The sequence below is a fragment of the Penicillium taxi genome (assembly GCF_028828555.1).
Source record: "Penicillium taxi strain IBT 34144 chromosome Unknown utg000006l_segment0_segment0, whole genome shotgun sequence".
Classification (NCBI taxonomy): Eukaryota; Fungi; Ascomycota; class Eurotiomycetes; order Eurotiales; family Aspergillaceae; genus Penicillium; species Penicillium taxi.
In genome coordinates, this window is record NW_026643208.1 from 1770316 (window position 1) to 1794960 (window position 24645).

The following is a 24645-nucleotide window of genomic DNA, read 5'->3' on the forward strand; positions in this document are numbered from 1 at the left end:
AGGTAGTCGAGTAACGTTGGGACGACTGCGGGGAATCGCGAGCTTTGGTCGCGCTTTGAGAAATTGACAGGGAATATAGCTTCAGAGCATTTCCCCCTCTCTCTCTCAGAAAGAATTAAGGAAAGAAAGGAAGAGAGATTGTCGGGTGGAAGAATTTAGAGGTGAGGATTACCGATAGGGGAGGAAAGAAAGGGTGTCTGGGCGATCAAAGTTGTCCACAAATGGCGGCACTTGGCTGGAACTTCCCAATGTTCCCGCTTTAACCACCTCTCTTGACCTCCTTTTACTGACGGCTATATCAACGCCAGAATGGTGAGTGATAAGGTTCAATCTTAGAGGATAGGATTATCGCATGCCTGACTATATATATAGGCTAATCTCCCTAACTTGCGACGTCTCTTTGTCGAGGCTCGAACAGAGGCTGAGGAGAACGAGTACTCCCGAACGGCGGTACGGCTCTTCCCCACAGTTATATTCCTAGACTTATAACTGATGAAAGCAGTTCTACAACCTCGTTCTATTCATGTCTTCCGTTGCAGTCTTCAGTCTGGTTGCACAAAGAATGAGCGGACAGAAAGCCTCTCGATGACGGATGTATCGCTGCAAAAATACTCCCATAGTGGTGGAATAATCAATACCGTCATAACAAGAATGGCATAATAGCACTTATTGATACACTCATAACGTCAAATAAGCTGCTCATTGGCTCCTCCATTGGCTCCTCCATCGGTTTCTTCATATCAGTCGCTTTCCTCGCCCTCATCTTCGTCATCCAAAAATGCAAGTGCCTGACGTTGACGTCCCCTGGCAGCAGCCGCACGACGTGGAGCTGGGCTATCGCTTGCACCTTGTTCTTCCTCGTTGCCCCATTGCTTCGCACCTTGTTGGATCTGCTCCAGATCGGCCGCGAGCTCACGTGCGTCCCGAATCTCATTGGCCCTCTCCAGAGAATAACGGCCTTTCATGCCAGCATCCTCTAGCATGCCCTTGAGGTGCTTAATCTTCTCCTTTGGTGTCTCGTACGGTGCCAATTCCCGGAACCACATCTTGCGAATGCCGCACTTGACCAGCCAACCCTGTAAACGTTTGATCTCGGCCTGGTCTGGATCAGTGTCTTCTTTGGCCTTCGGAGCCGCCTTCTTTTTTTCTTTCTTGGCATCTGAAGTCTTTTGGCGCTTGCGTTGGGGCTTCGGCTCCTCGTCCAAGACAACGGACATGTCACTCTCGGATTCATCCACATCATTCTTCTTTTCTTTCTTAAGGGTGTCTGCGGAAGTCTGGCGCTTGCGTGTGGGCTTCGGCTCTTCATCCAAAACATCAGACATTTCACTTTCGGACATGGCATGCTTGTTTGAATTTGGTTCGCCTCCATCGTAATCTGCTTCTCCGTCGAACTCTCCGTTAGATTCTTCGGGGGTATCTGAAGCATCGATTGAGTCTTGTTTGACAGGTTTCGACTTAGAACCCTTCTTAGCTGGTACCAATTCGCGCTTTTTCGGCTTTGTGACCTCTTCCTCACTTTCAACAAAATCATTTTCTGATAGCTCACTGTTCGAAACGGAGCTTTGTTTGGATTCGGATGCGGCTCTGGATTTTTTGGATCGAATTGCCTTCTTGAGATGTGGGGGCGATGAACTTCTGATAGACATCTTGTCTTTCGCTTCATCCTGAATGGCCTGTGTGTCGTGTATCACGGTGTATCAGAGCTTGCTAGGACGGTCTGAAATTGGATTTTGGATCTTACCACTTCCTCCTTGATAATCTTGTCACTTCTTGCTTTCCAATCTCCAGTAGTCTTGAAATATCCCTCGTCCAGTCCGAGCTTTTTCTCTGTGGCAAGCCGTACTCTTTTTACGGTTAGATCATCCATTTTGCCTGACTTGAAGATCGCGGCGACCTGGTCGCGTAGCTCTTTTTGCAAGGATTTATCATCAAATACCATGATGAAGGTGTCAATTATTATTGGTAGGTTTTTGGATCGGTGTAACCCTGTGGATAATGCGGCAGATGCGTCAAAAAGATGATATTGAAAAGAGAGAAGGGGAAAATACGCGTTTCTGCTAAATCAAAATTCCAGAGCTGTTTACACGTGATGTACGTAGTTAATGAGGAAGAGCTGACAAAGCTAGGGTGGGGAAGATCATCACTATTTATTTATTTATTAGTTCAGTACTTATTAGTTAGGCAGTTCGACGGGTATCATATCAATATTCAATATATGTAATCGAGACAATCACAGAGGCCACATTCGGTAGCTTGTGATAATAGAAAGAAAAAAGAAAGAAAATTCCACAGTAAGGACATCATTGCCTCCTTTCGTAGTGACAGCTGAGAGAATGGGAGTGATGTACCAAAATAAATAATTTTTTACATGTTTCTCTCACTAGGCGAGATACTTGTCATCGACAGCGAGACCTCCCTTTTGATAAAGGTATATCAAGAGGAGAATGTTTTGGGACTGCCCTAGTAGAGGTCATCTTTCGGGCCAAGCAAACGCGTAAGGACGACAATTCTGTCTTCTGCGGTGGACGCCATGCGAACGGTTCTTCGTAGAATACGAGGGCTGGTTTCGAGGTATCCTCATATTTCGACATGATGGAGACGATAGATGTGAAAAGAAGACAAGAAATGATAATCGAGATGACGTCACATCCGTCCTCAGCCTATCAGTTATTGGCCCACTGATTAAAAATCAACCTCCACTTCGCATAGATCACTTAGCTACCTGAATTATACAATTCATAATGGCTGATGTTTCGCCAGAGAAACAATTCGAAGGCGCTGCTCAAGTGTTCAAGCAGCCCAAGAATTCACAAGACGGCGACTCAAAACCTCTACCTAAGGGCGTCGTTCTGGACAAAGATGGCAAGCCGTAAGGATTACCATCCAGGCACTGTTGAACGCAAGTGACTCACGCTTATAGATGTCGGACCTGTACCTCCGTCGCCTCATGGCGCGCCTTGACCAAACAAGCACAAGCCAAACCCGACACCGCAAGCTCTTCGACATCCACAAAGGCCACACTCGCCACAGCTGCCCTCGCTGCTTCCACCACAGAAAGCACAGCTCCAGAATGCCCACCAGATGTTGAAGCTCTAGGCCGCTCAACGTGGACACTACTCCATTCAATGGCAGCCACTTATCCCGAGACAGCAAACACGCAGCAACAGAAGGACATGCAAGGATTTCTGTCTCTGTTTTCAAAGCTGTATCCGTGCTGGGTATGTGCGGATGATTTCAAGTCTTGGATGGCTCATCCTAGTGGAAAAAATCAGCCCAAGTTGAAGGGTCGTGCGGAGTTTGGGTGGTGGATGTGTGAAGCGCATAATGAAGTTAATCGGAAATTGGGCAAGAAGGAGTTTGATTGTCGGTTTTGGGAGGAGAGGTGGCGGACTGGATGGAAGGATGGTCGGTGTGATTAGGTGGAGGTTTCTCCGTCTCTCCAGAGCTTGATCTTTCTTCTCTATATACTCTCCCCTCTGCTCTGCTCTACTCTACTGTTTTGGCCCATCTCCCACTTTGTACATTATGCATTTTTGGTTGGAACTAGATCTCTACCTGTATTTATAGCATTTGAAAGACTTGTCAATTGAACGAATGGTCCGAGGAAAGGGCGTTTTATCATATCCAAAGAACATTAAAACAATATGAGAAAAAAGCATTCGCGTTAAACTAAAACCGCTAAACAATTAATAATCTCGGTACAAAGACATCTAGACAAGTTGTGCAGAGGAGGTCTTTTTATCTCCTGAATAATGCGCCAAACAAACACAACTTCTCGTCGTTGAAAATGGGGACAGTAAGAGCCCATTTTGTAGCTTCATATCAATAAGGGAAATGAAATGGGAAGAAATCACCGGCGATACTTCGGCTGGGACTTAGTATTGATTAGGGACGAACAGACGCAGACCGCTGGCAGGGGCACCGATCTCAGTCACTTCGGATATCCGGCAAACTGTACCCTTGTACTGCTCGTGGTACTTGGCGCCAGTGAAGGGATCGGTCACACAAGGTGAACCGCTGAAGATGGGAGTAAATGAGGCAGCGCAGATGTCGAACTCGGCAAACTGGTCAAACTCAATGTCAATCGCGTCTGAGGGGTTACGCTCGCATTGAGCCTTGATCTTGCGGGCCTGATTTGAAGAGTTAGTATTCATGTTTCATCAAAAGGAAAAAATGGAAGGTTTAAAATTACCTGATCAAGAAGCTTGGGGGAGCCGCCGTTAGCCAACATTCGATTGGCGAAGCCTAGGGCAGAGTTGTAGTTCCTGTTGGCAAAGGAGAACTTCATGGCAGCCATCAGTGCCAGCTGGCGGTGAGCCACCTCCAGCTTAGGAATGGTAAAGTAGGCAGATAGCTCGAGACTGCGCTTGAGATTTTCTGGATCCGATGTGAGAGAGCGGCGCTGGAGCTCGATGGACATGGCAAGGATGTATTCCCGTGCAGTCTGAATGATCTTCTTCGCTTGCTCGACCTCCGCCTCTGAAGAAACAGTGTTGACCAAGAGTGTGTGGATGATGTTTCTGAAGATTCTCACACCCTCCTCTAGTTTGTTGGCACGCATGGTGCCGTAACCCTCTTGCAGGTCGACACTGGCGATAGTCTCCAGATCACGTGGGATGATGGGGAGAACCTTGCGGCCATCTGTCTCCTCGGTAGTTCTCCGCACATAGTTGACCAGCGGGGGCAGGCCAGGGGTGGCGGGGAGATACGTCTTGGAAGCCTTGAAGATTTCAAGGAATCGGCTCTTGAGGGGGGCGAACTGAACTGCACCAACTTGGCGGTTCAAGAGCTGCATGGCAGTGTCAAAGGAACCGGCAGCGACGTGGTCAGCTGCCAAGGGAGAGTTGCGAGCCCACATATCAGCCTCCGAGCTGCCCGCACCTGCCTCGGCGCTTTCAACGTTGACAAATTCAACGTCCTCTTCAACGTTAATATCATCACCCATATCCCATCCAGAGGCGTCTTCTTCCTCATCCTCAAGGGCTTCTTGGGCAAGACCATGGCCTTGCTCCTCCTCCGCCAGCTCGAAGCTGTCAGCGCCGTTCTCTTCGTCAGCGCCGCCGACCTCACCGAGCAAAGCTTTCTCAAACGAAGAGTGGCCGGCAGCCTTGAAAGGCCAGTTAGCGTTGAAGGTCGAAACAATAGGATTGGGAACGTTCAAGGGCTCTTCGATGGAAGGCAGGACGATCTGGTCCTCTGTGAGTCCGCAGGCCTCGAGGATAGACTCAGCTTCCTCAGTCAAGCCATGTGACTTGGCCGTGAGATAGGCCAGAGGATACAAGTCAACCTCCTTGAACATCTGGATACGATCTTCAACATCGCCGCGGTAGATGGCATTTTGGAAACGGGAGACGAAATCTCCACGGTGCTCTGCAATCTTAGCCATGCGAGCAAGTTTCTCCTGGTCACCAGTGGAAAGGTACAAGAATGACAGCTTGTCAAAGTTCCGCTGCTTTTGATAAGTCATCTCAACAGTCTGGTGATTACCATGGGCTAAAGCCTCTTCTCCCAGTCGGGTCCAGAAGTTGGGGCGGTCAAGCTCTCGAGCCATCTCGATAGCGACGTCCAAGTTTCCGCACTCAAGAGCCAGATCAAAGCGAGTCTGAGGGTCTTGCACGAATTGCAGAGCAATCTCTGGGTAGCCCTTCTTTTGCAGATATGAGATAATGCTCTGACCAACCAAACTTGAGTTCTTGATAATCTGAAGCATTTCGTCGTAGTTGCGCTTGACAAGAGAAAGCTTGAATCGGTACTCAGTCGGATCGATATCCAGGATCTGAGGCTGGGCATTGCGATCCAGACAGTACACACTGCGTCCCTTGACACGGACAAGGTAAACTGTCTGATCAAGTGTGCGAATGATTCCGTTGTCACCGTTGAGAAGAGAGTACTTGACGTGGTTGAGGGTAGAGTAGATCAAAACACCGGCATCGTCCCAGGTGGCACTCTTGATACGAATAGTTTCATGCAAAGTGCTAACTTGCTCAAGAGTCTTGGTAACGATAGTCACATTGTGTTTGCTAAGCAGAGCACAGTAGAGGCCATCATTAGACCACACCACATACTTCACACCGCTGACAGCGACCTCCGCCAACTGTTTCTTTTGTTGAATGTCGAAGAGGACAACGGTGGTGGGAGTGATAAACAGGAGGCAGCCAGTGCCACCGAAGTAGATGTCTGTTGTACCGACCGGATGAGTAATTGTCTTGGTTGTGGAGTTGCTAAGATCCTTGATATCGACTTGCGAGCTTGAGGGGTTGAAGACCGCGAAGCGGTTACGGGCAACAAAGACCGCAGATGTAGCTCGGCCACGCTTGACATCAGTGGGCTCGACCGCCCCAGTAGCGTCACGAGGCAGGTGGATCAATTCGTAAGTTCCTTCATCAGCCGGAGATGTGACAAGAATAGCGCGTTCGGCAGGGTTGTAAGAAACAGTGCGAGGAGGGACCCATGGAGAGCCCAGCTTGCGCAGAGAGAGCATAGGAGGAGAATCAATATTCTTCGAGAAGTCATATGACTTGACGTGTTTCTCCTTTGTGATATAGAAAAGCTGGTTCATGTGTACAGCTGATGCAGGTCGCTCCCGTTCCAATTTAAAGACCATGACACCGGTATCATGTCCCGCAGCAAACAAATTCATCTTGGGGTGGGCAGCGATAACCCAGAATCGGTCTTGGTCACGCTTGAAAGACTGCACGGAAGTCCGTTTGTTGAGATCCCAGACACGGATTGTCTTGTCTTCACCGACGGAAAGAATGAGGTCTTGGTGTGGGTGGAATAAACATCCTGATGCGTTCTGGAAATGGCCACGGCAAGTATCAACTTCCCAGGCCTTGGTATCTATACGTAAAAGTCAGCAAAGAGAAGAAGAACCAAATTTACACAAGAAAAGAACGTACCGCTCATCCGCCAGAGCTTGACAAGTCGGTCATCACCCGCCGACACAATCAATGGCAATGTGGGGTGGAACGACACCCAGTTGACACCACGGTCATGACCTTCCAAAACAAACTTTACAATGGCGTCGGTGTTGCCAAACATATCAGCCTGGTTGGGATTGGCTCGGGCCATCTGATCTTCGAAGGAAATCGAGGTCGGTGCGGAGTGTTTCTTTCGCAGACCGGAGATATCCCAGATACGCACAGACTGGTCGAGAGAGGCAGAGGCGATGAGGTCCTCAGTAGGGTGGAACTGAGCGCACATGACATAGTGATTGTGACCGGTCATGGTACAGACTAAACGAGTCAACCGTCAGTAGCTGTCAGAAGCAGGTATAGTTCAAATAGATACATACTCAACGATCGGTTCTGCCAGTTCCAGATCCGAATGGTCTGGTCATCGGACGCAGACAGAATCCAGGGGAGCTCTGGGTGGAAGAATACCGTGCGCACATAATCCAAGTGTCCATTCAGTGTAAACAAGCACCTCCGAGTCTGGTAGTTCCAGACCTTGATCTTGTAGTCATCACCTCCGGAGACAAACAGGGGTTGGGTAGGGTGGAAGTCAATTCCGCGGACAGGACCATCGTGTTCTTCGAAGCGGTCAATGAGTGTTCCCATGCGGTAGTCCCAAAGCTGAATGGTAGAAGAGTGAAGAGAAACGAGAATCCATGGCCTGGTTGGGGGTTAGTTTCGATGCTTTAAGGTGTGTAGGTGTCCCCGCGGGACAAACTGACCGTTTCGGATGGAATGCGATTCCTTTGGCTCTGGAAGATTTTGACTCAAACTGTGAAGTGGATATTAATTAGCAGCCAAAATTGGACCTTGATCATGCGACACAGAAAGTGGCAATAGAACAGAGGTGGGCGATCGAGGGGCGTACCTTGGTGAGCATGTTTGGAGAGGACTGCATCTTGAATAGTTGGCCGGAGCCGCACCGTACAGTTGCAAGCTCCGCACGCGATAAATAGTTATATCACAGATATAACCAGCGCATCCACTACAAAAGGGAAAAGAGCAGAGTCAAGGCGCAATGTGGATAGCTGTTCTGGAACGAAGAGTAGAGGTAAACTAAACGTGGACTCTATTGTGTAAGCGAACGGCGGCCAATCATTGTGCCGGGCGGTGAGAGAACTAGGGGAACGAGAGTCCGCAATTGACCTAACACTTTATATAATACTACTTCCTTTTTACAAATACTTTGCTGTTATCTTGGGTTTTGACTGGTATGGAGATATTCTGGGGTAATACAAAGTAAGGGAATCGAGGATTGATGATCGAGATGATGAGGGCCCTCATTGGTGATTTGTCGTGTTTCTTCTCCCCACTAGAAGCATCTGGAAACCTCGAACTCAAGATCTGGTGGCTGCGCCATAAAGAGTCTGTGCTCTCCTATTCTGAATAGTTCTTACTGAAATTTAATACTCTCTTGGTTCTTGTCATCTCTTTGTGCCGTCTTCCAGTATTCCGTGAGTGGCTAAATACTTGTCGCCGCCCAACTTGTGACGTGATAATTAGGGCGGCGAAGCCATATACCGTTCCAACGCAGCACATATTTCGCAGTTACTCGGCCTCCACGACTTTGATGGAGGCAATTGATCTCCTCTGATCACTTGAATGAGCCATTAGACACATTACCTTTCCGGATATATACAACTGTTGACCCGGACCACACATACAAAAGTGACTATAGCATGGCTGATCCAGGGCCATACCTACCCACCTCCGACATGTCATACGAAGATTCAAACTCACAAGACACTACAGTCTATTTTCCATATGAGATCGAAGAGCCTGATGACGAGCCGACCTTCTTCATTTCAAGGCCTGGACTGCGACGCCTACCTGATTACATGGATTACTGGCAGCGCGAGCTCATCAAGTGTATAGAGGATCTAAATTCAGATCCGGAGTATGCCGAGAGGATTCTTTTAGAAAATCCAAGGGGCCAGAAAAGAAAGTCAGCAGATACATGTCATCTTCAGACGTCTTCAGACGCGCAATCACAAAGATTCACATCAATGATGAGGTCTGATGAACAGCCTCACAATCCAGGTGCTGGTCCAAGAAGAAAAAGACTGCGCATCAAATCAAAGGAAAATGCTACCACTGTTCATTCTCTACATGATTTCCGCGAGGCACGCTCCAATTGGAGTTCGAGTTCGGGTTCCGAGATCGATGACGATACAATGGATGAATCTGCAGCCACCGATGATATGGATATCGATTAAAAAGCTCCAGTTTTGTTCTTTTAAATTTTTTGACTTGCTTGATGTCCATTGCCAAGCAACGTCATGATAACCAGTCTATGAGCATTGGCAGCAAAACACGTGATGCTTTGCAGCAGAACGGTCTCACAATTCGAAATAAACTCGTGTGAACTCTGCATCCTTCATAGAGTCAAGAAGAAGCGATCACGTCTTCTCAACGACGTCGAGATATTCAGATGTTGAGATGCTCTGTGGGACGTGGAAATGATTATGACGTCATTTTTATATCATTGACTACGAGAGTTTTAAAGATTCATCTTTGCACCTTCAATCTTCATCTCCCTTTCAATTTTTAATCCTGCACCTCTTCTGCCATTCGCCTATCAACATGGCTACTCGCACCTCTTCCCGCAAGGCTGCCCTTAAGGCAAAGGAAGCTATATCAAATACTTCCGAAACTGCTGGAAAGGCAGGTGCAGGTTCAAAACGGAAAGCACCAGCTCAGAAAGGCCCAAAGTCCAAGAAAGAAAAGAAGGGAAAGGCTGTCAACTCGCCTCAGGATGAAGTCACACCGGAAGATGAAGTTACAGGGCCCAAAGAGAATCAGACTGTCGAAAAAGATACGGACAGTGCGCCCGAAGACCGGCCTTCAAAATCTTCTGTGACCTTCGAGTTCAATGATCAGCCTTCAGTTGAACAGACGGAAGACATTGAATACACTATTGAAAAGGGCATAATATCCTTCTTCCTCCGGCCTCGCATCGACATAGAGGACCCTCACAGCTTGAGTGACATCGCTAATAGCTTCTTTGTGCTTCGTCCCATTCCACTTGATGCGGAACTGGACATGTACCCGGCTAATAAGAGCACCCGGTGTCGCCTTGTGAGGCTCCCAAATAAGAGATTCCCCACGTCACCCACAGAAACCGAACTGGCAGTTGTGGATTTCATTGGTGAAACAATGGAAGATCTACAAGAGAAAGAGCTTGCGTACAATATCTCCCATACTGCCACGTTAGGTGAACGTTCTACCAAAGAGGCTACTTCCTATGCCGAAGGCGTCTATACCATTACGTCGACGAAGGGGAAGTCCTACCTTGCCTACAAGCTGACTATTCTGGCTGAATTGGGCGAGATTCAAGAAAGCTTCGGTCTTAGCAAGATTGGCAGTTGGATCGTCGAGTCGAAGAACCCCCAGATTTTGGATATGCATCCTGCCTTACCTTTGCGTGCTATGTATCCTGAATCGTAAGTTACTGCCAAGATCTCACTCATGACGTTCCAGATCACTAATGGGTTTTTATTAGAGTATCAGAGAAATTCGGGGGTATTCAATGGGCTCCCCTTCAGCCTGAGTTCATTGATTATTTCAATGCGCAGGTTCGTATGACCGGTCAGAAGCAGATAAAGTTGCGCGAGGCTGTGACGACTGAAGGCAGCAAAGAGCATACTCAGGAGCTGGATCAACTGGAGCAGCAGAACACGTATCGAGTACAGACTGAACAAGACGATGTCCAGCGAGAGCCTAGTTCTCATCCAGAGAACCACACAATCCCCGGGCCATGTCGACCTCGAGCACTGCATAATTCAAGTTTTAGTTTCGCTGGGCCGGTTGGGCATTAGGTACCCAAGCAGCTGAACAATTGATTTTACGTCAAGTTCATGAACTTTCCACTAGTCCGTAGCATTTCGATTATAATACTATTTTGCTGAAGAAAAATTGATAGAGTGGCGAGTCTCTCGGTACATCCCAGAATTTGAATAGCGTACATGCAGAACGATTAGACTGTGATGACCCCATAATTTTGCACTCGTAAGCGCAATAACATCCTTCAACTCTTTGCAAGCTTTATAGCATGGAGGATATCATCGAGTGACCAGCCCGGCCCGCCGGGAACGATCTCCGACCAAACTTCTTCTGAAACGGCATCGCTGGGATCTAACAAGCTCCAGTTTGGACTAGGCTCAGTCTTGATCCATTTAAAGTCCTCAATTTGGCTCCAATGGTCTTGGTGATCGGGACGATCGTGATCCAAAGCCTAAATACAGAATATAAGTATAGAATTTACACGTGAGATAGGAATATGACCGACATAGGCTTTTGGTATCCGGCCAAAGCGGACATTGGAGCAGGCTTCAATGATGGGATTGCTCGAGCAGCTGAGATAGATGTCCACATTTTTGCAGTCGTGCATTCGGAACTGGCGACATGAAACTACAATGACACTGTTTTCAACTCCGGTTATGTGAGCTGGGCCATTTATCTGGCCGCATATCAGCAGACTCTCATCGACACCGTTGATAGTTAGACTGGTATAGGGATTTCCGTTGACAGAATGGTTTGACATATCTACAATGCAGTGGTGCAGCGAAGTAATTGATGCAGGGACAGTGGATGCCGAGACAGAGCCTGGTACCATGATATGGCGACCATAGTGGTTATCCACCGACACAGAAGATATGCTGCTACCAGGAAATTTTGGAGGGGACTTCATATCCGGCTGGGCAGCCAGAATTGCTGGGATGGATGTGGGTGCAACCTCTGGTTTCTCCTGTGTAGTTGGCTTTTCTGGTTCGTTCAAAGGAGTAGACGGATATAGTGGAGTCATTATGGCGGATGAAGCAACCGACGATCCTCCTGGAGAGCGATATCCGGGGACACTATGACGACTCTCGGCAGCCAATGTGACTGCATCAGATATGGAGATTGCAGACAGGTTTTTCTTTGTCTTGAAGCTGAATTTTGAACGCGGCGCAAATGTTGCACGGACTTCATTCAACTTATCCTGTAGAGCCTTGATTGCCTGTAATGTATTTCAGCATGGCTGTCTCACATCAGAACTATCTTATATGATTGTGTATACCTCTGCGTAAACTCGTTGGTCATAGGTAGGAATATAACTTGCAGCATCTTTAACCTCGTTTGAGAGCCGTACGATACCAGCAAGACAGTGGTCTGTTGCATCGGCACGCTCACCACCTACAAGGGACGTTTCTGCAAGATGATCCATCTTCTCTTGGAGAGCTACGGTCTTTGCATTAGTATTCACCCTGTACTCGGGGAAAGATAATCACATGACATACCTGTAATTTCATGCTGGAAATATCGAAAGAAGCGTTCTTTCAAAGGAATCTCAGACTTCGAGATGATCTGCTTATCAGCCGATAACCGGCGAGGTTGATGTATTTCTGATTCAGCCATTTTGAATAGAAAGAGAAGCAAAATGAAAGGATAGTTTCAATGGAAATTGATGACGCGGGGGAGAAACTAAGTAGAGTAGAATGACGTCGGTTTGATCCCAGCTAAGTCATGCCACCCCGCAGTTCCGAAGAAAAGCCTGAGGAGCAGTGGAGCTTATAAGTGGGTATAGGGACGAATTTGAGATGGCAAAAAATAGAATGCAGAATAGAAATCCGTCAAATCCAGATTCCAGAGCTTCAGCGCACTTGTGGGGTAAAGCCCAACCCAGCAACTTTTGAAGCTATTCCCACAACGCAATTCCCCAAACCAGGTAACAAGTTACAATGAATTTGAGTCACTAGGGGTCAGAACTGCATTACGAGAGAACTGGCGGAGAAAAATAAATCATAAGCTGCATGCAATTCAATGCATCCGTAACGTCGATCAATCCCGTATCTTCGGGATTTAATTTATCCGTAACCCAGGCCACAAGGCATCAAATGTTGTATAAAAGTGGACTCAATTCGATGAAATCAGCCAGAATGAAGAAAACATAAAAGTCAAAGAGAGAGGCAACAGGCAATCAGAATTGGGAAATGAAATGAAAATAGCAGTGGGTAATAGAAAACCATCAGAAGGATCAAAGGACAAAAAGCTGACAAAATGACACATTGTTTAAAAGCCATCTAATGAGCTTCAAAATGATTGGAAGATGAGGGGGGAAACAATGTTACTTGTAAATTTTGGCGAAAACTCACTACTAAGAGCTCTCAAGATCTTATATGATTGGAGTTGTAAGACTGACAATTTTTGAAGTTGTCCAGCTGGGTCTCAAGCACTAGCCTTTTAAGATCAAGAAGTATAGAGAACCACTGGGTTGATTGTGACCTGCTATGCCACCACACTAAAGAACCTCGGAAGATGGGATTTTACCCAAATTTGAAATGACTAACCAGGTCCACAACACACTTATTTAAGCTCTGCACGTATCAGCCTCGAGACAACAATTATCACAATTAATTAACGCGGCAATACATTCGAGGCTACCATCATGTACCGTTCCATTCGCCATGGCCCATCTCTTCCGCTATTCTCTCCACAGCTATCTACAACCTTTCTAAGCTGACTTTTGTATAAACCCATTCTGGAGTAGGAGACACTCTGGGTGATGGGCAATTCTGATAGAAGAAGAGGAGGCATGACCGCGGGATCTGGTGTTGATTGGAAGAGATTCCACCTGAACCACCTGTACATGATGATTCAAAGCAAAATCCTCAAGATATCCTCAGTTTATTTATGCAGAGCATCATGATTTCCGGGCAGAGGGCTAAGATAGAGTTATTCTTTCGTCTGTGCACTTTCTCATTCGTTCTTGTGTTTACTTGAGTATGCTAATTCTTAATTTTATATTTTTTGTACCACCACGCTCAACCTTGGCACACTCACCTATTATTTATAATCCTAGACTAGTTACACGCGTGATACTTGGCTACTACCTGTACTCATCCTTCCGTAGAATCCAGGTTCTACTTTCGCCCGAAGTTCATATTGATCTCGCAATATTACGGCTATTCGGCGTGGGTCAAGTTGAGTTCTCTATTCAGAAATTCCCACTTGGCTCTTCTGCTCCGGAAGTCATATACTGATGATTCAAAAGTTTTCAGTTTGAAATTGGTCTGAATTAAAACGGGCTATCAACAAAGTAAAGCCAAAAATGTGCCGTCATATCAAGCATCATAGAGGGAATACACCGACTCTTCATCTTCAAGGTTGCTGCACTCACATTTGGCTCCAGGGGTAACTTGTAAATCTTGTGTGACCACTCAATCGATTATATAGCCACAAGATATCTGACTTTCCATCTGTACCCGAATGAAATCAAAATGGCCCTCAAAACTTCAAAACTGCGTATTTTCATCACAATATGCCTTATACAGCTGGCTTTCGCAGCTCGATCTGGCTTTCAATTTATGGAGCATGTAGATGCACCACCTGGCTGGTCAAGAGGTGAAGCTCCGGCTCCTTCAAGCTTGATAAAATTTAGACTTGCACTCATTCAACCAAATATTACTGCATTCGAGCAAAGTGTCATCGATATTTCAACACCGGAAAATCCAAGATATGGCCAGTTTATGACGCGCGAAGAATTAACAGAAATATTGAACCCAGATCCTTCTGGCCTCGATCGAGTCCTATCTTGGTTGAAATCGAACAATGTATCTGAAGATCTCATTCAAGTCAAAAGTAACTGGATTACCTTCAACGTTACTATCGCCCAAGCGCAGCATATGCTGAATACACAATTCAATATCTATCATAACGATGAGAGCAACACCACTATTGTCAGAGCTCTTCACTACTCTGTGCCACGAGAGGTATATTCCCACATTCAATTGATCCAGCCAACAACTTGGTTCGGGTATTCAAAACCACAGTTACTGGAGAAACCGGTCGTCACCACACAAGATGATTTGGTCACAGATTGCGGGTCCTTCATTACGCCAGACTGTCTACGGGTCATATATGGCCTATACGACACCCAGGCCAAACCTGATGTCAAAAATCGGCTGGGAATAGCAGGGTTCCTGGACCAATACGCCCGCCACAGTGACTTTTACGACTTCATAAAAGAGTATGCCACCAACTCCACAGACGCCAATTTCTCGATTGTGAGTATCAACGGGGGCTTGAATCGGGAAGAATCCTTCACAGCTAGCACAGAGGCTAGCTTGGATATTCAGTACGCTATTTCCCTAGCATATCATGCCCTGGCAACATACTATACCACTGGTGGTCGGGGTCCTCTGGTACCAGGAGGAAACCAGCCAATTCAGGTCATCTCAACAAATGAACCTTATCTGGAGCAGCTTCACTACCTGATTAGTCTTCCTGATGATGAGCTTCCGGCAGTTCTCACTGCTTCGTATGGAGAAGATGAGCAAACTGTTCCGCCATCTTATGCTACTTCAGTCTGCAATTTATTTGCCCAGCTTGGTGCGCGTGGAGTATCGGTCATTTTCAGTAGTGGGGATGCCGGGCCAGGAGGTTCATGTCGGAGCAACGATGGAAAGAATCGGACAAAATTCAATCCGGGATTTCCTGCCTCTTGCCCATTCGTCACCGCTGTTGGGGGAACTACTGGAGTCAGTCCCGAAAAGGCAGTTGGGTTCTCTGGGGGCGGGTTCTCGGACCATTTCTCACGACCGGAGTATCAGAATAGGGCTGTGCAAGGGTATTTCCATCTCTTAGGTAATAGATGGGAAGGGTTGTACAATCGAGGAGGTAGAGGTATCCCTGATGTTGCGGCCCAGGCGAGTCATTTTGTCATTCGAGACCATGGGCAGTATTTGAGGATCGGTGGCACCAGGTTTGTTTTCTCCTCAGATATAAGCAGCAGTCATGCATACCAATGCTAAACATCCATATGTCAGTGCGTCGGCACCTGTTTTCGCTGCCATTGTTTCCCGACTCAATGCAGCTCGCCTTGATCAAGGAAGACCTCGAATGGGCTTCCTCAATCCCTGGCTATACAATAGCTCTGGGCACCTAGGCTTCACAGATATCGTGGAAGGTGGCTCAAGTGGTTGTGGATCCTCTATTCATGCTAGTTGGAATGCCACAACTGGATGGGATCCAGTGACAGGGTTCGGTGTGCCTTTCTTTGGGAGTCTTCTTCGATTGGCGATGGCTACAAACAATTAACGTATCTACACTGGACCACATGTGTATCCTAAGGTTGATGCATCGCATCAACAAATTTAACTCTTCCAAGGCTGCTAAACACCTAAGTAGGTATGGATGGTATCGGATATGATATATCTATCTCTAGGTCCTTTCGGCATTGGGTATGATATGATATCTAATTCTAAAATTTGCCGCGAGGTATCATAAATGAAGTTTTTATCTGAATAATTTCCGAGTAGCCCTGGAGATATTTTGCCTAGGTAATTGAATGGAATCCTAGTTGTAATAATATCCAAACAATATAATGTTATAATATACAAGTATCTAACGCTACCTAGGTAAATAGTAACGAAAGATGAAATGACATCTCTATGCGGAGTAGTGAAAGAAGTCCACGGGTATTGATGATTTATGAGCTGAGCTGGCAATTGAGCAGGGAATCGATCTACCTGGCTCTAAAATTATTTACCTAGGTGATCAAAGTACTTAAGTTGTGAATTTTTGTCAAATCCCTTTATTTTCCTCCTCATGTTCTATTCATTTTGAAGTCCTCAAGATGGATTTTAGAAAATGTATCATTATCATTATGCCATTTTTTGGGCTCTTCAGTCGCATCCCAACAACATATGAAGATATTCAGAAGTAGATAAGTATAGGTTTCACACGTGAACTCAGCATGTATTCCAAAGTTTATAAATGGTTCAGACTGGATTGAAACCTTTAATATAATACTGTCAATTTCATCAACAACTTGTATTTGTGTACGCCATTTCATGCAAGAAGATATTTAATAGTTAAACCTAACGAAAAGAGAGAAGGGGAGCAATGGCAAGAGTCCCAGTCATGTGATAAGAAGAAAGAAAGAAAAAGCCATAGGCAAGGAAATATGGAAAGATTCGTCCACATATGGGAATAAAAAAACTCGGAAGAAAAATGAGAATGTCAGTCAATATCAAACTAGATGTTGAAGACGTGCTCAGCTATGCCAGGAATAAAGCAGGGCAAACTACCCGCCTAAATGAGAAAGCCGAGAAAGAAGCAAACAAGCAGATGCAGTATGAAACGATGAGAATGGTGCTTGCAAGTGCAACCAGGTTATGAGAACAGATCTTGATCTCATTTGGATGAGAGAGACATTCTGGTCATTTATGTCTAACTTCAAGATGCTCCACCGGGCATTCGGCTTGGGTAGATGCTCCAAGTCCCACCTGCTGGAACAGGAGGTGCAGGAGGAAGCCCATTTGAAGGAGCTGCAGGCATTGCTGAGGAGTTCAAATTGGTCCGGGACCTGGTATTGGTTGAGCTGAGAGAGCGTGGGCTCATGAATGGTCTCGATGGCGAGTTGGAAGACGAAACATGATCACCCAGATAGCGTGTTTGTTGTCGGCCGGAGCGAGGGTCATTATCGTCCTTGGTTTCCAGTGAGAGGTGTTCCAATGAAGGAGGGTTAACAGATCCAGATCGGGAAGAAGTAGATCCAGATCGTGAAGAAGAATACCGGCTATGGTTATAGTGGTTACGAGGAGATGAGATGTCGTTGACGATGTTGATGTTGCCCGAGGCGGAAGGAGCCTGCTGAAAAGGGGATTTTTGCGACTGAGAAGTGCGGCGAGGGTTGCTGGGCGGGTTACTGATTGGATTGATCATCGGGGCCGGCTTGGGATATTGCGCTGGCGAAGGTGTAGCAGAGGCTGCTGAATTTGAAGTTGAGGTTGAAGATGGGGTGCTTGATGTGGGTGTTGGGTCCTTTAGCGATTTTGGTGCCGGGGGTTGCAAGTATGATTTGCGGTTGTCTCGTTGCATCATGCTGATGGCCCAATCTTGCAAGTCGACGGGTGTGCGCTTGGCTGCTTGCAAGAAAGCATCATTGTCATAAAGTTCTCGTGGTGTTGGTCGTTCCTCAGGCTTCTTCAGCAAACACTTTCCGACAAAGTCGTGCAAGATGGGTGGGAAGGCATCACTCTTCGGTAGCTTCGGGGCGGTCTCATGAACAATTTGCTGGAGAAGATCCAGGATACCCATCGGGCCTGCACTGGCACGATCTCCTGCTGATGAGTCTGAGGTATCAAATGGGAATCGCCCTACAGCCAGCTCCATGACAGTCAACCCCACACTCCACACATCTGAACGAACAGTGTAGGCACCACCCTGAATTCTCTCTGGCGCCATGTATGTCGAGGTGCCAACAAAGGTATCAGCGATCGAGTTGACTGTCTCGGTAGCTACTCCGAAATCACAGAGCTTGATCATGCCCCGCGAGTTGACGGTAATGTTGGACGGCTTGATGTCACGATGCATGATTCGGTGAGCTTCGTAAAGATACACAAGACCTGCAAGTACCGATTCCGTGATCTTGCCTAAAACATCGACGCGGACCGGACCAAAATCTTTCGATATGCGGTCAAGAGATCTGTATTCCCACTATCAGCTTGCCCCGCCATCATAATCCTAGAGTTGACTTTACCCGCAATCCATATATTCCATACACAACACAATATCCCTTGCCTCGTTCTGGAAGGCACCGTAGAATGTCACGATGTAAGGCGAGTTACAGTCGTGGCCTACCCGAAGTTCTCGAAGAATCTGTTTCCGCACGTTCTCTTTGGCGTCGACTCGGATGATCTGGGAAGGACGCATAATCAGCCTTGAAAGAACTTGGATGAAGAAACATTTCTAGTGAGTTAAAACCAACCTTCCGGGCCATGATCACTTTCGTGGATGCATGCATCACCTTGGAGACAGTACCTCCATTTCCAGCACCCAGTTCCTTCAGTGTCACCAGGTCTTCGCTTCGAAGGTCCAGTCGGAACTCCAGGCCAATCTCCAGGGTATCTGAGTGTGTGCCCTCAGGATTTCCAATCGCACCAGAGCCCTGACCGTCTCCATCAGTAGAGGGCTTGGGCGTCGCATTGAGGGCGAGGCCCTTGACATTTTTGCGTTTCAAAGTCCGAGCCTTGAACTGGTCCGCCATGGCGAGGATGGAGGGGTTGAGAATCTCTAATCCCTAGAGGATTTCGGGGATTAAGAAAGGGAGAAGATATTGAAGGAAAAAGAAAATCAAGTTTCGGAGGCGCAGGATCCTAAGCGACTAAGATGACTGGAACAAAAAGTGGTCAGGATTGAGGCGCGAACTAGCAGCGGGGAACCTGATATCACCTTGCGATGGGGGTTTATTGGGGGCGCTGATTGGGCCTATAGCATCGACTTTTGACCAACAACACTAAAAAGAATGCTCGGCGGCAAATTGAAGGCTGAGGTCCCCATATAATAGTCAGGGGGGAGATAGTTCATTAATTCAATGAAAACAATATTACATTTGATCTTTAAGGGAAACTGTTGAAACAAAGGTTGCTCCTAGTTTCCCCACTACTGTTTACCCCATAGGACTGTAAATCCCTCTTGAAATTTGTAGTACTTCGTATGTTGATTTAGCCCAATATTGAGCCAATATCTATAGTTCGTGATAGAAGATATTGCTAGCTGACTAGCTATTCCTAATCTCTAGTTTAGTAATGATCCTACTTCCAAAAGTGAGCGCTCCTGATGCTCAAATCACATGACCTTGACGTTCAGCCACATATCATCAATTTCAGCCACAACTAAATCACCGCCACAGCCGCGTCCTCCTTCGCCGGTGGCTCTTCTTATTCTTAACTCTCGACTTCAAGCTTTTCTTTTCTTCACTTTTTCACTTCCTTCACAACCCCCTTTCTTCAGCAACCATGAGTCTCCGTGACTTGGTTGAAGGCGAGGCCTCATTGGATGAAGATGAAAATGATGTTGAGATGACCGGTGATGCTGGCGAAGGCTCCAGGTCCCGTAACCATTACAGCGACTCGAGCGAAGAAGAGGAAGATGATGATGATCCGGAGGCCAATGCCAGAGTAAGTTCAAGCTTTCCTCTCAAAAATTCGAGCTTTACGCTGATGGATATTCTCTTGCGCAGGTTCGAGAAGGGTTCATCATTGACGACGATGAAGACGAAATCGAACATGAGCGCGCCCGGCGCCGACGCGAGAATAAAAAGCGATCACGTCCACGTGAAGAAGAACATCTGGATGATGAGGATCTGGAGCTCATCGGTGAAGTTCCCAATCGCACCCAACCGGCAGAGGTATGACTTTATCCTCTTGTCCGCCAGACAGGAATCGTGATCGACTGACTAATCTTTCCCATTGACGTAGCCCAAGCTCAAGCGCTTAAGGCGACACAAAGACCGTGATTCGCGAGGCAAAACCCACGATATTGGTGATATCTTCAATTCGGATGAAGATGAAGAGCCGCAATATGGACGACACACCCAGGGCGGGATGGACGATATGGGCGACTTCATCGAGGAGGACACTTTTTCGGACGAAGAGGGCCAACGTGAAGAAGATGACCCCGGTGTTGCAGCTCCTTTTCGGGCAACCATGCCCGGTGGTGTCGGAGCATTTGATGTGGCAGGATTGGATGAAAACGCCATTGACGATTTGCGCCTTGCATTCGGTGACGGTACAGACTACATGTTCGCCCTGGAGATTGAAGACCAAGAAGATGAAGAGAAGGAGACGAACGAGCGCCATCTAGACCTCAAGGATGTCTTCGAGCCGTCCGAGCTCAAGCAGCGAATGTTAACGGAAGATGATAATGAGATTCGCCAGACCGATGAACCCGAACGCCATCAAATCGCACGAAAGCCCTACAAGCATGTTGTGTTGACAGAGGATCAGTTCCGGGAGGAAGCTATTTGGATCTCGAACTTGATGCTGCTCAAGAAACGCCTGGACCCAGATTTGCGCGAGCCCTTCCAACGGGCTGTGGCAAAGATGCTGGAGTTCTTGATCACGGACGATTGGGAAGTTCCCTTCATCTTCCAACATCGCAAGGATTATATGATCCATGCTATGAAGGAAAAGGAGCCCAGCAATGATACTGACCCCACGCAAGACTCAGGACAGTACGATCGGGCTGTGAAGCTTATGGTTATGACCGACTTGTGGGACATTTTCGACAATGATCTCAAGTTTCGCGCATTGATCGATAAACGAAATAGCATCCAAAACATCTACGATAATCTGCAGAGCCTTTCCAAAATCAACGATCCGATTATTGAAGACCTCTTGACTGCCACCACCATGGAAGAACTCCAAGATTTACAGGACTACATCCACTTCCAATACCCCACTCAGCTCCGTGACTTGACATGGGTCAATAATGGGGATACCAGGCGCAAGGCTTCCACCAAAAACATTTACGAACGGGTGCGAAATGGCAAGGCCTACGGTCTTGTTCGTGCCTTTGGTATCACTGCCGAAGCCTTTGCGCAGAACGCTTCCAAGGAGGGTCGCCGGCAATATACCGAGGATCCTAGTGAACGCCCAGAGGAGTTGGCGGACCAGTTCGTTGACTCTGACTTCCCGAACTCCGCGCATGTTCTAAAGGCTGCCAAGTCAATGTTTGCAGAAGAAATTGTTCAGAGCCCAAAGATGCGCAAAACCATTCGGCAAGCGTACTACATGAACGGTGTTGTGGATTGCTTCCGAACAGAGAAGGGTTTACGCCGCATCGATGAACAGCATCCGTACTATGAGTTTAAGTACCTGCGCAATCAGCAGCTCAGTGACATTGCCCGTCGCCCGGAGATGTTCTTGCGAATGCTCAAGGCCGAGGAGGAAGGTTTAGTTGATGTGAAGGTACACTTTGAAAACTTTGATCAGTTCCGCAAGCGTCTGTATGCCGATATTGAATCCGACAACTACTCTGAAGTTGCCGACGCGTGGAATCGTATTCGTCGAGAAGCACTGGACCTGGCCCTCGCTAAAATCGAGCGGATCATTAACCGCAGCGTGAAAGAAAATGTCAGACAAGAGTGTGAGAATCACGTCGGCAGGGAATGTCGCGATGCGTTTGCGCAACGTTTGGACCAGGCTCCTTACAAACCGAAGGGAATGGTTCTGGGAACAGTTCCACGCGTTGTCACTTTCACCGTTGGACCAGGTACCGTAGGCCGTGATCCCATTCACTGGGCTTATATCGAAGAGGATGGCCGTGTCTTAGAAAACGGAAAGATCTACGACATCTTGCCTCGAGACGAGATGCGCGGTACGCCAGATGGTAAAGATGTTGCCTTTTTGGTGAAGATGATTGAACGGCGCAAACCAGACGTCATTGGAGTTTCTGGAGTCTCACCCGAGGCGCGTCGCCTTTTCAAGCTCTTGTATGAGCTGGTCAAGGTGAAAGACATTCGCGGAGCACCTTACACAAATGACGAGGATAAAGAAGTCAGTGATCCTCTCGAGGTTATCATCATCAATGACGAGGTTGCTCGACTTTATTATACCAGCCCCCAGGCACGCCAGGACAACCCAGGCTTTACCCCCTTGACTCATTACTGTGTCGGCTTGGGTCGATACATGCAAAGTCCTCTTAAGGAGTACGCATCGTTGGGACGTGACATTGTCTCTATTCAATTCAAGCCTGGACAGCAACTGATACCCCAAGAGCTTCTACTAAAACAGCTAGAAACAGCTCTGGTGGATATGGTCAATCTGGTCGGTGTTGACCTCAACGAAGCTATTCACGATCGTCACACAGCCAATCTACTCCCTTACGTTTGCGGTCTTGGTCCCCGTAAGGCGGCACATCTGTTGAAGGTCATCAACCTGAATGGTGGAGTTGTGAACAACCGCGTGGAGTTGCTCGGTGTCAACACCCAATACCCGCCTTTGACAGTCAAAGTATGGAACAACTGTGCCAGCTTCGTTTACCTTGATTACGAGAACGCTGACATGGACGCTGATCCGCTGGACAACACTCGTGTGCACCCTGAAGACTATGACATCGCACGTAAGATGGCTGCCGATGCTCTGGAGCTTGACGAGGAAGACATCAAGGCCGAGACCGATGAAAATGGCTCGGGTGCAATTGTGCGCAAACTCTTCCGTGACGAACAACAAGATCGTGTCAATGATCTGATCTTGGAGGAATACGCAGAGCAGCTGGAGAAGAACCTCAATCAGCGCAAGCGTGCCACTCTTGAAACTATTCGTGCGGAATTGCAACAACCATACGAGGAACTGCGCAAGCAGTTTGTCATGCTCGGCGTTGATGACATTTTCACCATGCTCACGGGCGAGACAGACGAAACTCTGGCTATTGATATGGTGGTGCCTATCAGCATCAAGCGAGTATTCGAGGACCACATTGATGCCAAACTGGATTGTGGGGTCGATGCGCTGGTCGCAGAGACCGAACTTGGACTGCCCTACGATGTCTCCGTGCGCAGCGTCTACCAAACACACCAGACGGTGTCTGCTAAGGTCATCATGCTAAACAAGAAAAGTTTCACTTGCAATGTGACCTTGCGTTCAGAAGAGGTCACCTCCTCTAGAGGCCGTAGAAGCAACCATGGTGTCGGTGACTGGGATGATGCGCAGGAGCGCAAAGACCGGGAAAGTCAGGTGGACAAAACTCAGCAGGGTGGCCAGGCCATGCGTGTTATCAAGCACCCTCTCTTCCATCCCTTCAATGCCACTCAAGCCGAAGAGTACTTGGGTTCTCACAGCCGTGGCGACATGGTCATTCGGCCATCATCACGAGGCCGCGATCATCTGGCAGTGACATGGAAGGTTGCACAGGGTGTCTACCAGCACATTGATGTTCTCGAACTAGACAAGGAAAACGAGTTCTCGGTCGGCCGCGTCCTGAAAGTTGGCGGCAAGTACACCTACAGTGACCTGGATGACCTCATTGTCAATCACGTCAAGGCCATGGCGAAGAAGGTAGATGAGATGATTCTCCACGAAAAGTATCAGGAGGGCAGTAAAGCGGACACAGGTAGATATACCTATTTTTTCATTACTCTCACTACAGTACTAACAGTTTCTACTAGATCAATGGCTCGAGACCTATACCCGGGCCAACCCCCGTCGTTCGACCTACGTTTTCTGCATTAACCCGAAGTACCCAGGCTACTTCTACCTCTGCTTCAAGGCTGGTGAACATGCACGCCTACAGCACTGGCCCGTCAAGGTGATTCCCCAGGGTTATGAGCTGCAGAAAAATCCCTATCCCGACATGCAAGCACTGTGCAATGGCTTCAAGCTCATGTTTCAAAACATGCAAGCAAGACGCCGTTAATAAGGAAGCAACGTTGAAAGGGAACGTCAGTCATAGGAAAATATGATGCTTCATATAGTCGTTCTTTCATTGTATAGTAATTTTTTCATTCAAGCGGACAAATACCAAGAAATGTACGCCCCTTTAAAGTCTTTCTGTGTCTCCATACAAGGTTGATTTGAGGTATAGAAATGTTCAAGGTTCTTTTAATGTATCAGAGGTTTTGTTGTAGTTCTCTTTAAGTGGGTCCAAGCTAGAATTGTGGGGTATTATTGGCTGATATTGGCTCCATAAATAAGTGGGTCTTGTAGATCTATGTTCTTTCTCTTTCGTCTCTGGCTGTATCTTGCATCCATATTTATATTCATAGTTATCTCTCAGTTCCGTCCACAAATTTTGGTTCTATTATAGTCAGTCTCTGAGTGACGAATCTGAGCTCACGATCTGATTCCGAGGGATATTCACCGCTAGTCAGTATACTTTGAGTTGAGAGCATTATAAATTATATTGAGATCCAACTTTGAAACTA

General features: G+C 47.3%; 10 protein-coding genes across 10 annotated transcripts; 6 read left to right on the plus strand and 4 right to left on the minus strand.

Moving 5' to 3' along the window:
- Positions 1 to 309: 309 nt before the first annotated feature.
- N7495_009766 (DUF5310 domain-containing protein) lies at positions 310 to 589 on the plus strand (the record flags this gene model as incomplete). Its single annotated transcript, XM_057212417.1, has 3 exons — positions 310 to 312; positions 373 to 450; positions 503 to 589. 3 exons carry the CDS (start codon positions 310 to 312, stop codon positions 587 to 589), a joined length of 168 nt encoding a protein of 55 aa, XP_057059280.1.
- A 151-nt stretch (positions 590 to 740) lies between these two features.
- On the minus strand, positions 741 to 1942 carry N7495_009767 (putative transcriptional regulator; the record flags this gene model as incomplete). The annotated part of the gene is made up of 2 exons (XM_057212418.1): positions 741 to 1676; positions 1745 to 1942. 2 exons carry the CDS (start codon positions 1940 to 1942, stop codon positions 741 to 743), a joined length of 1134 nt encoding a protein of 377 aa, XP_057059281.1.
- Positions 1943 to 2744: 802 nt separating this feature from the next.
- On the plus strand, positions 2745 to 3422 carry N7495_009768 (flavin-linked sulfhydryl oxidase; the record flags this gene model as incomplete). Its single annotated transcript, XM_057212419.1, has 2 exons — positions 2745 to 2872; positions 2924 to 3422. The coding sequence occupies 2 exons, from the start codon at positions 2745 to 2747 to the stop codon at positions 3420 to 3422; spliced, it is 627 nt and encodes a 208-aa protein (XP_057059282.1).
- A 456-nt stretch (positions 3423 to 3878) lies between these two features.
- Positions 3879 to 7854, minus strand: N7495_009769 (coatomer subunit alpha; the record flags this gene model as incomplete). Its single annotated transcript, XM_057212420.1, has 6 exons — positions 3879 to 4133; positions 4196 to 6843; positions 6903 to 7238; positions 7298 to 7617; positions 7679 to 7728; positions 7825 to 7854. 6 exons carry the CDS (start codon positions 7852 to 7854, stop codon positions 3879 to 3881), a joined length of 3639 nt encoding a protein of 1212 aa, XP_057059283.1.
- Positions 7855 to 8635: 781 nt separating this feature from the next.
- Positions 8636 to 9172, plus strand: N7495_009770 (uncharacterized protein; the record flags this gene model as incomplete). Its single annotated transcript, XM_057212421.1, has 1 exon — positions 8636 to 9172. One exon carries the CDS (start codon positions 8636 to 8638, stop codon positions 9170 to 9172), a length of 537 nt encoding a protein of 178 aa, XP_057059284.1.
- Positions 9173 to 9539: 367 nt separating this feature from the next.
- N7495_009771 (uncharacterized protein) lies at positions 9540 to 10774 on the plus strand (the record flags this gene model as incomplete). The annotated part of the gene is made up of 2 exons (XM_057212422.1): positions 9540 to 10380; positions 10467 to 10774. The coding sequence occupies 2 exons, from the start codon at positions 9540 to 9542 to the stop codon at positions 10772 to 10774; spliced, it is 1149 nt and encodes a 382-aa protein (XP_057059285.1).
- Positions 10775 to 10983: 209 nt separating this feature from the next.
- Positions 10984 to 12353, minus strand: N7495_009772 (putative tubulin-specific chaperone c; the record flags this gene model as incomplete). Its single annotated transcript, XM_057212423.1, has 4 exons — positions 10984 to 11190; positions 11245 to 11955; positions 12016 to 12176; positions 12236 to 12353. The coding sequence occupies 4 exons, from the start codon at positions 12351 to 12353 to the stop codon at positions 10984 to 10986; spliced, it is 1197 nt and encodes a 398-aa protein (XP_057059286.1).
- A 1862-nt stretch (positions 12354 to 14215) lies between these two features.
- N7495_009773 (S53 family peptidase) lies at positions 14216 to 16034 on the plus strand (the record flags this gene model as incomplete). Its single annotated transcript, XM_057212424.1, has 2 exons — positions 14216 to 15699; positions 15764 to 16034. The coding sequence occupies 2 exons, from the start codon at positions 14216 to 14218 to the stop codon at positions 16032 to 16034; spliced, it is 1755 nt and encodes a 584-aa protein (XP_057059287.1).
- Positions 16035 to 17174: 1140 nt separating this feature from the next.
- On the minus strand, positions 17175 to 18987 carry ste7 (MAP kinase kinase Ste7; the record flags this gene model as incomplete). The annotated part of the gene is made up of 3 exons (XM_057212425.1): positions 17175 to 18426; positions 18481 to 18638; positions 18709 to 18987. 3 exons carry the CDS (start codon positions 18985 to 18987, stop codon positions 17175 to 17177), a joined length of 1689 nt encoding a protein of 562 aa, XP_057059288.1.
- Positions 18988 to 19738: 751 nt separating this feature from the next.
- Positions 19739 to 24137, plus strand: spt6 (chromatin-remodeling histone chaperone SPT6; the record flags this gene model as incomplete). The annotated part of the gene is made up of 4 exons (XM_057212426.1): positions 19739 to 19900; positions 19963 to 20130; positions 20201 to 23834; positions 23890 to 24137. The coding sequence occupies 4 exons, from the start codon at positions 19739 to 19741 to the stop codon at positions 24135 to 24137; spliced, it is 4212 nt and encodes a 1403-aa protein (XP_057059289.1).
- Positions 24138 to 24645: the final 508 nt, after the last annotated feature.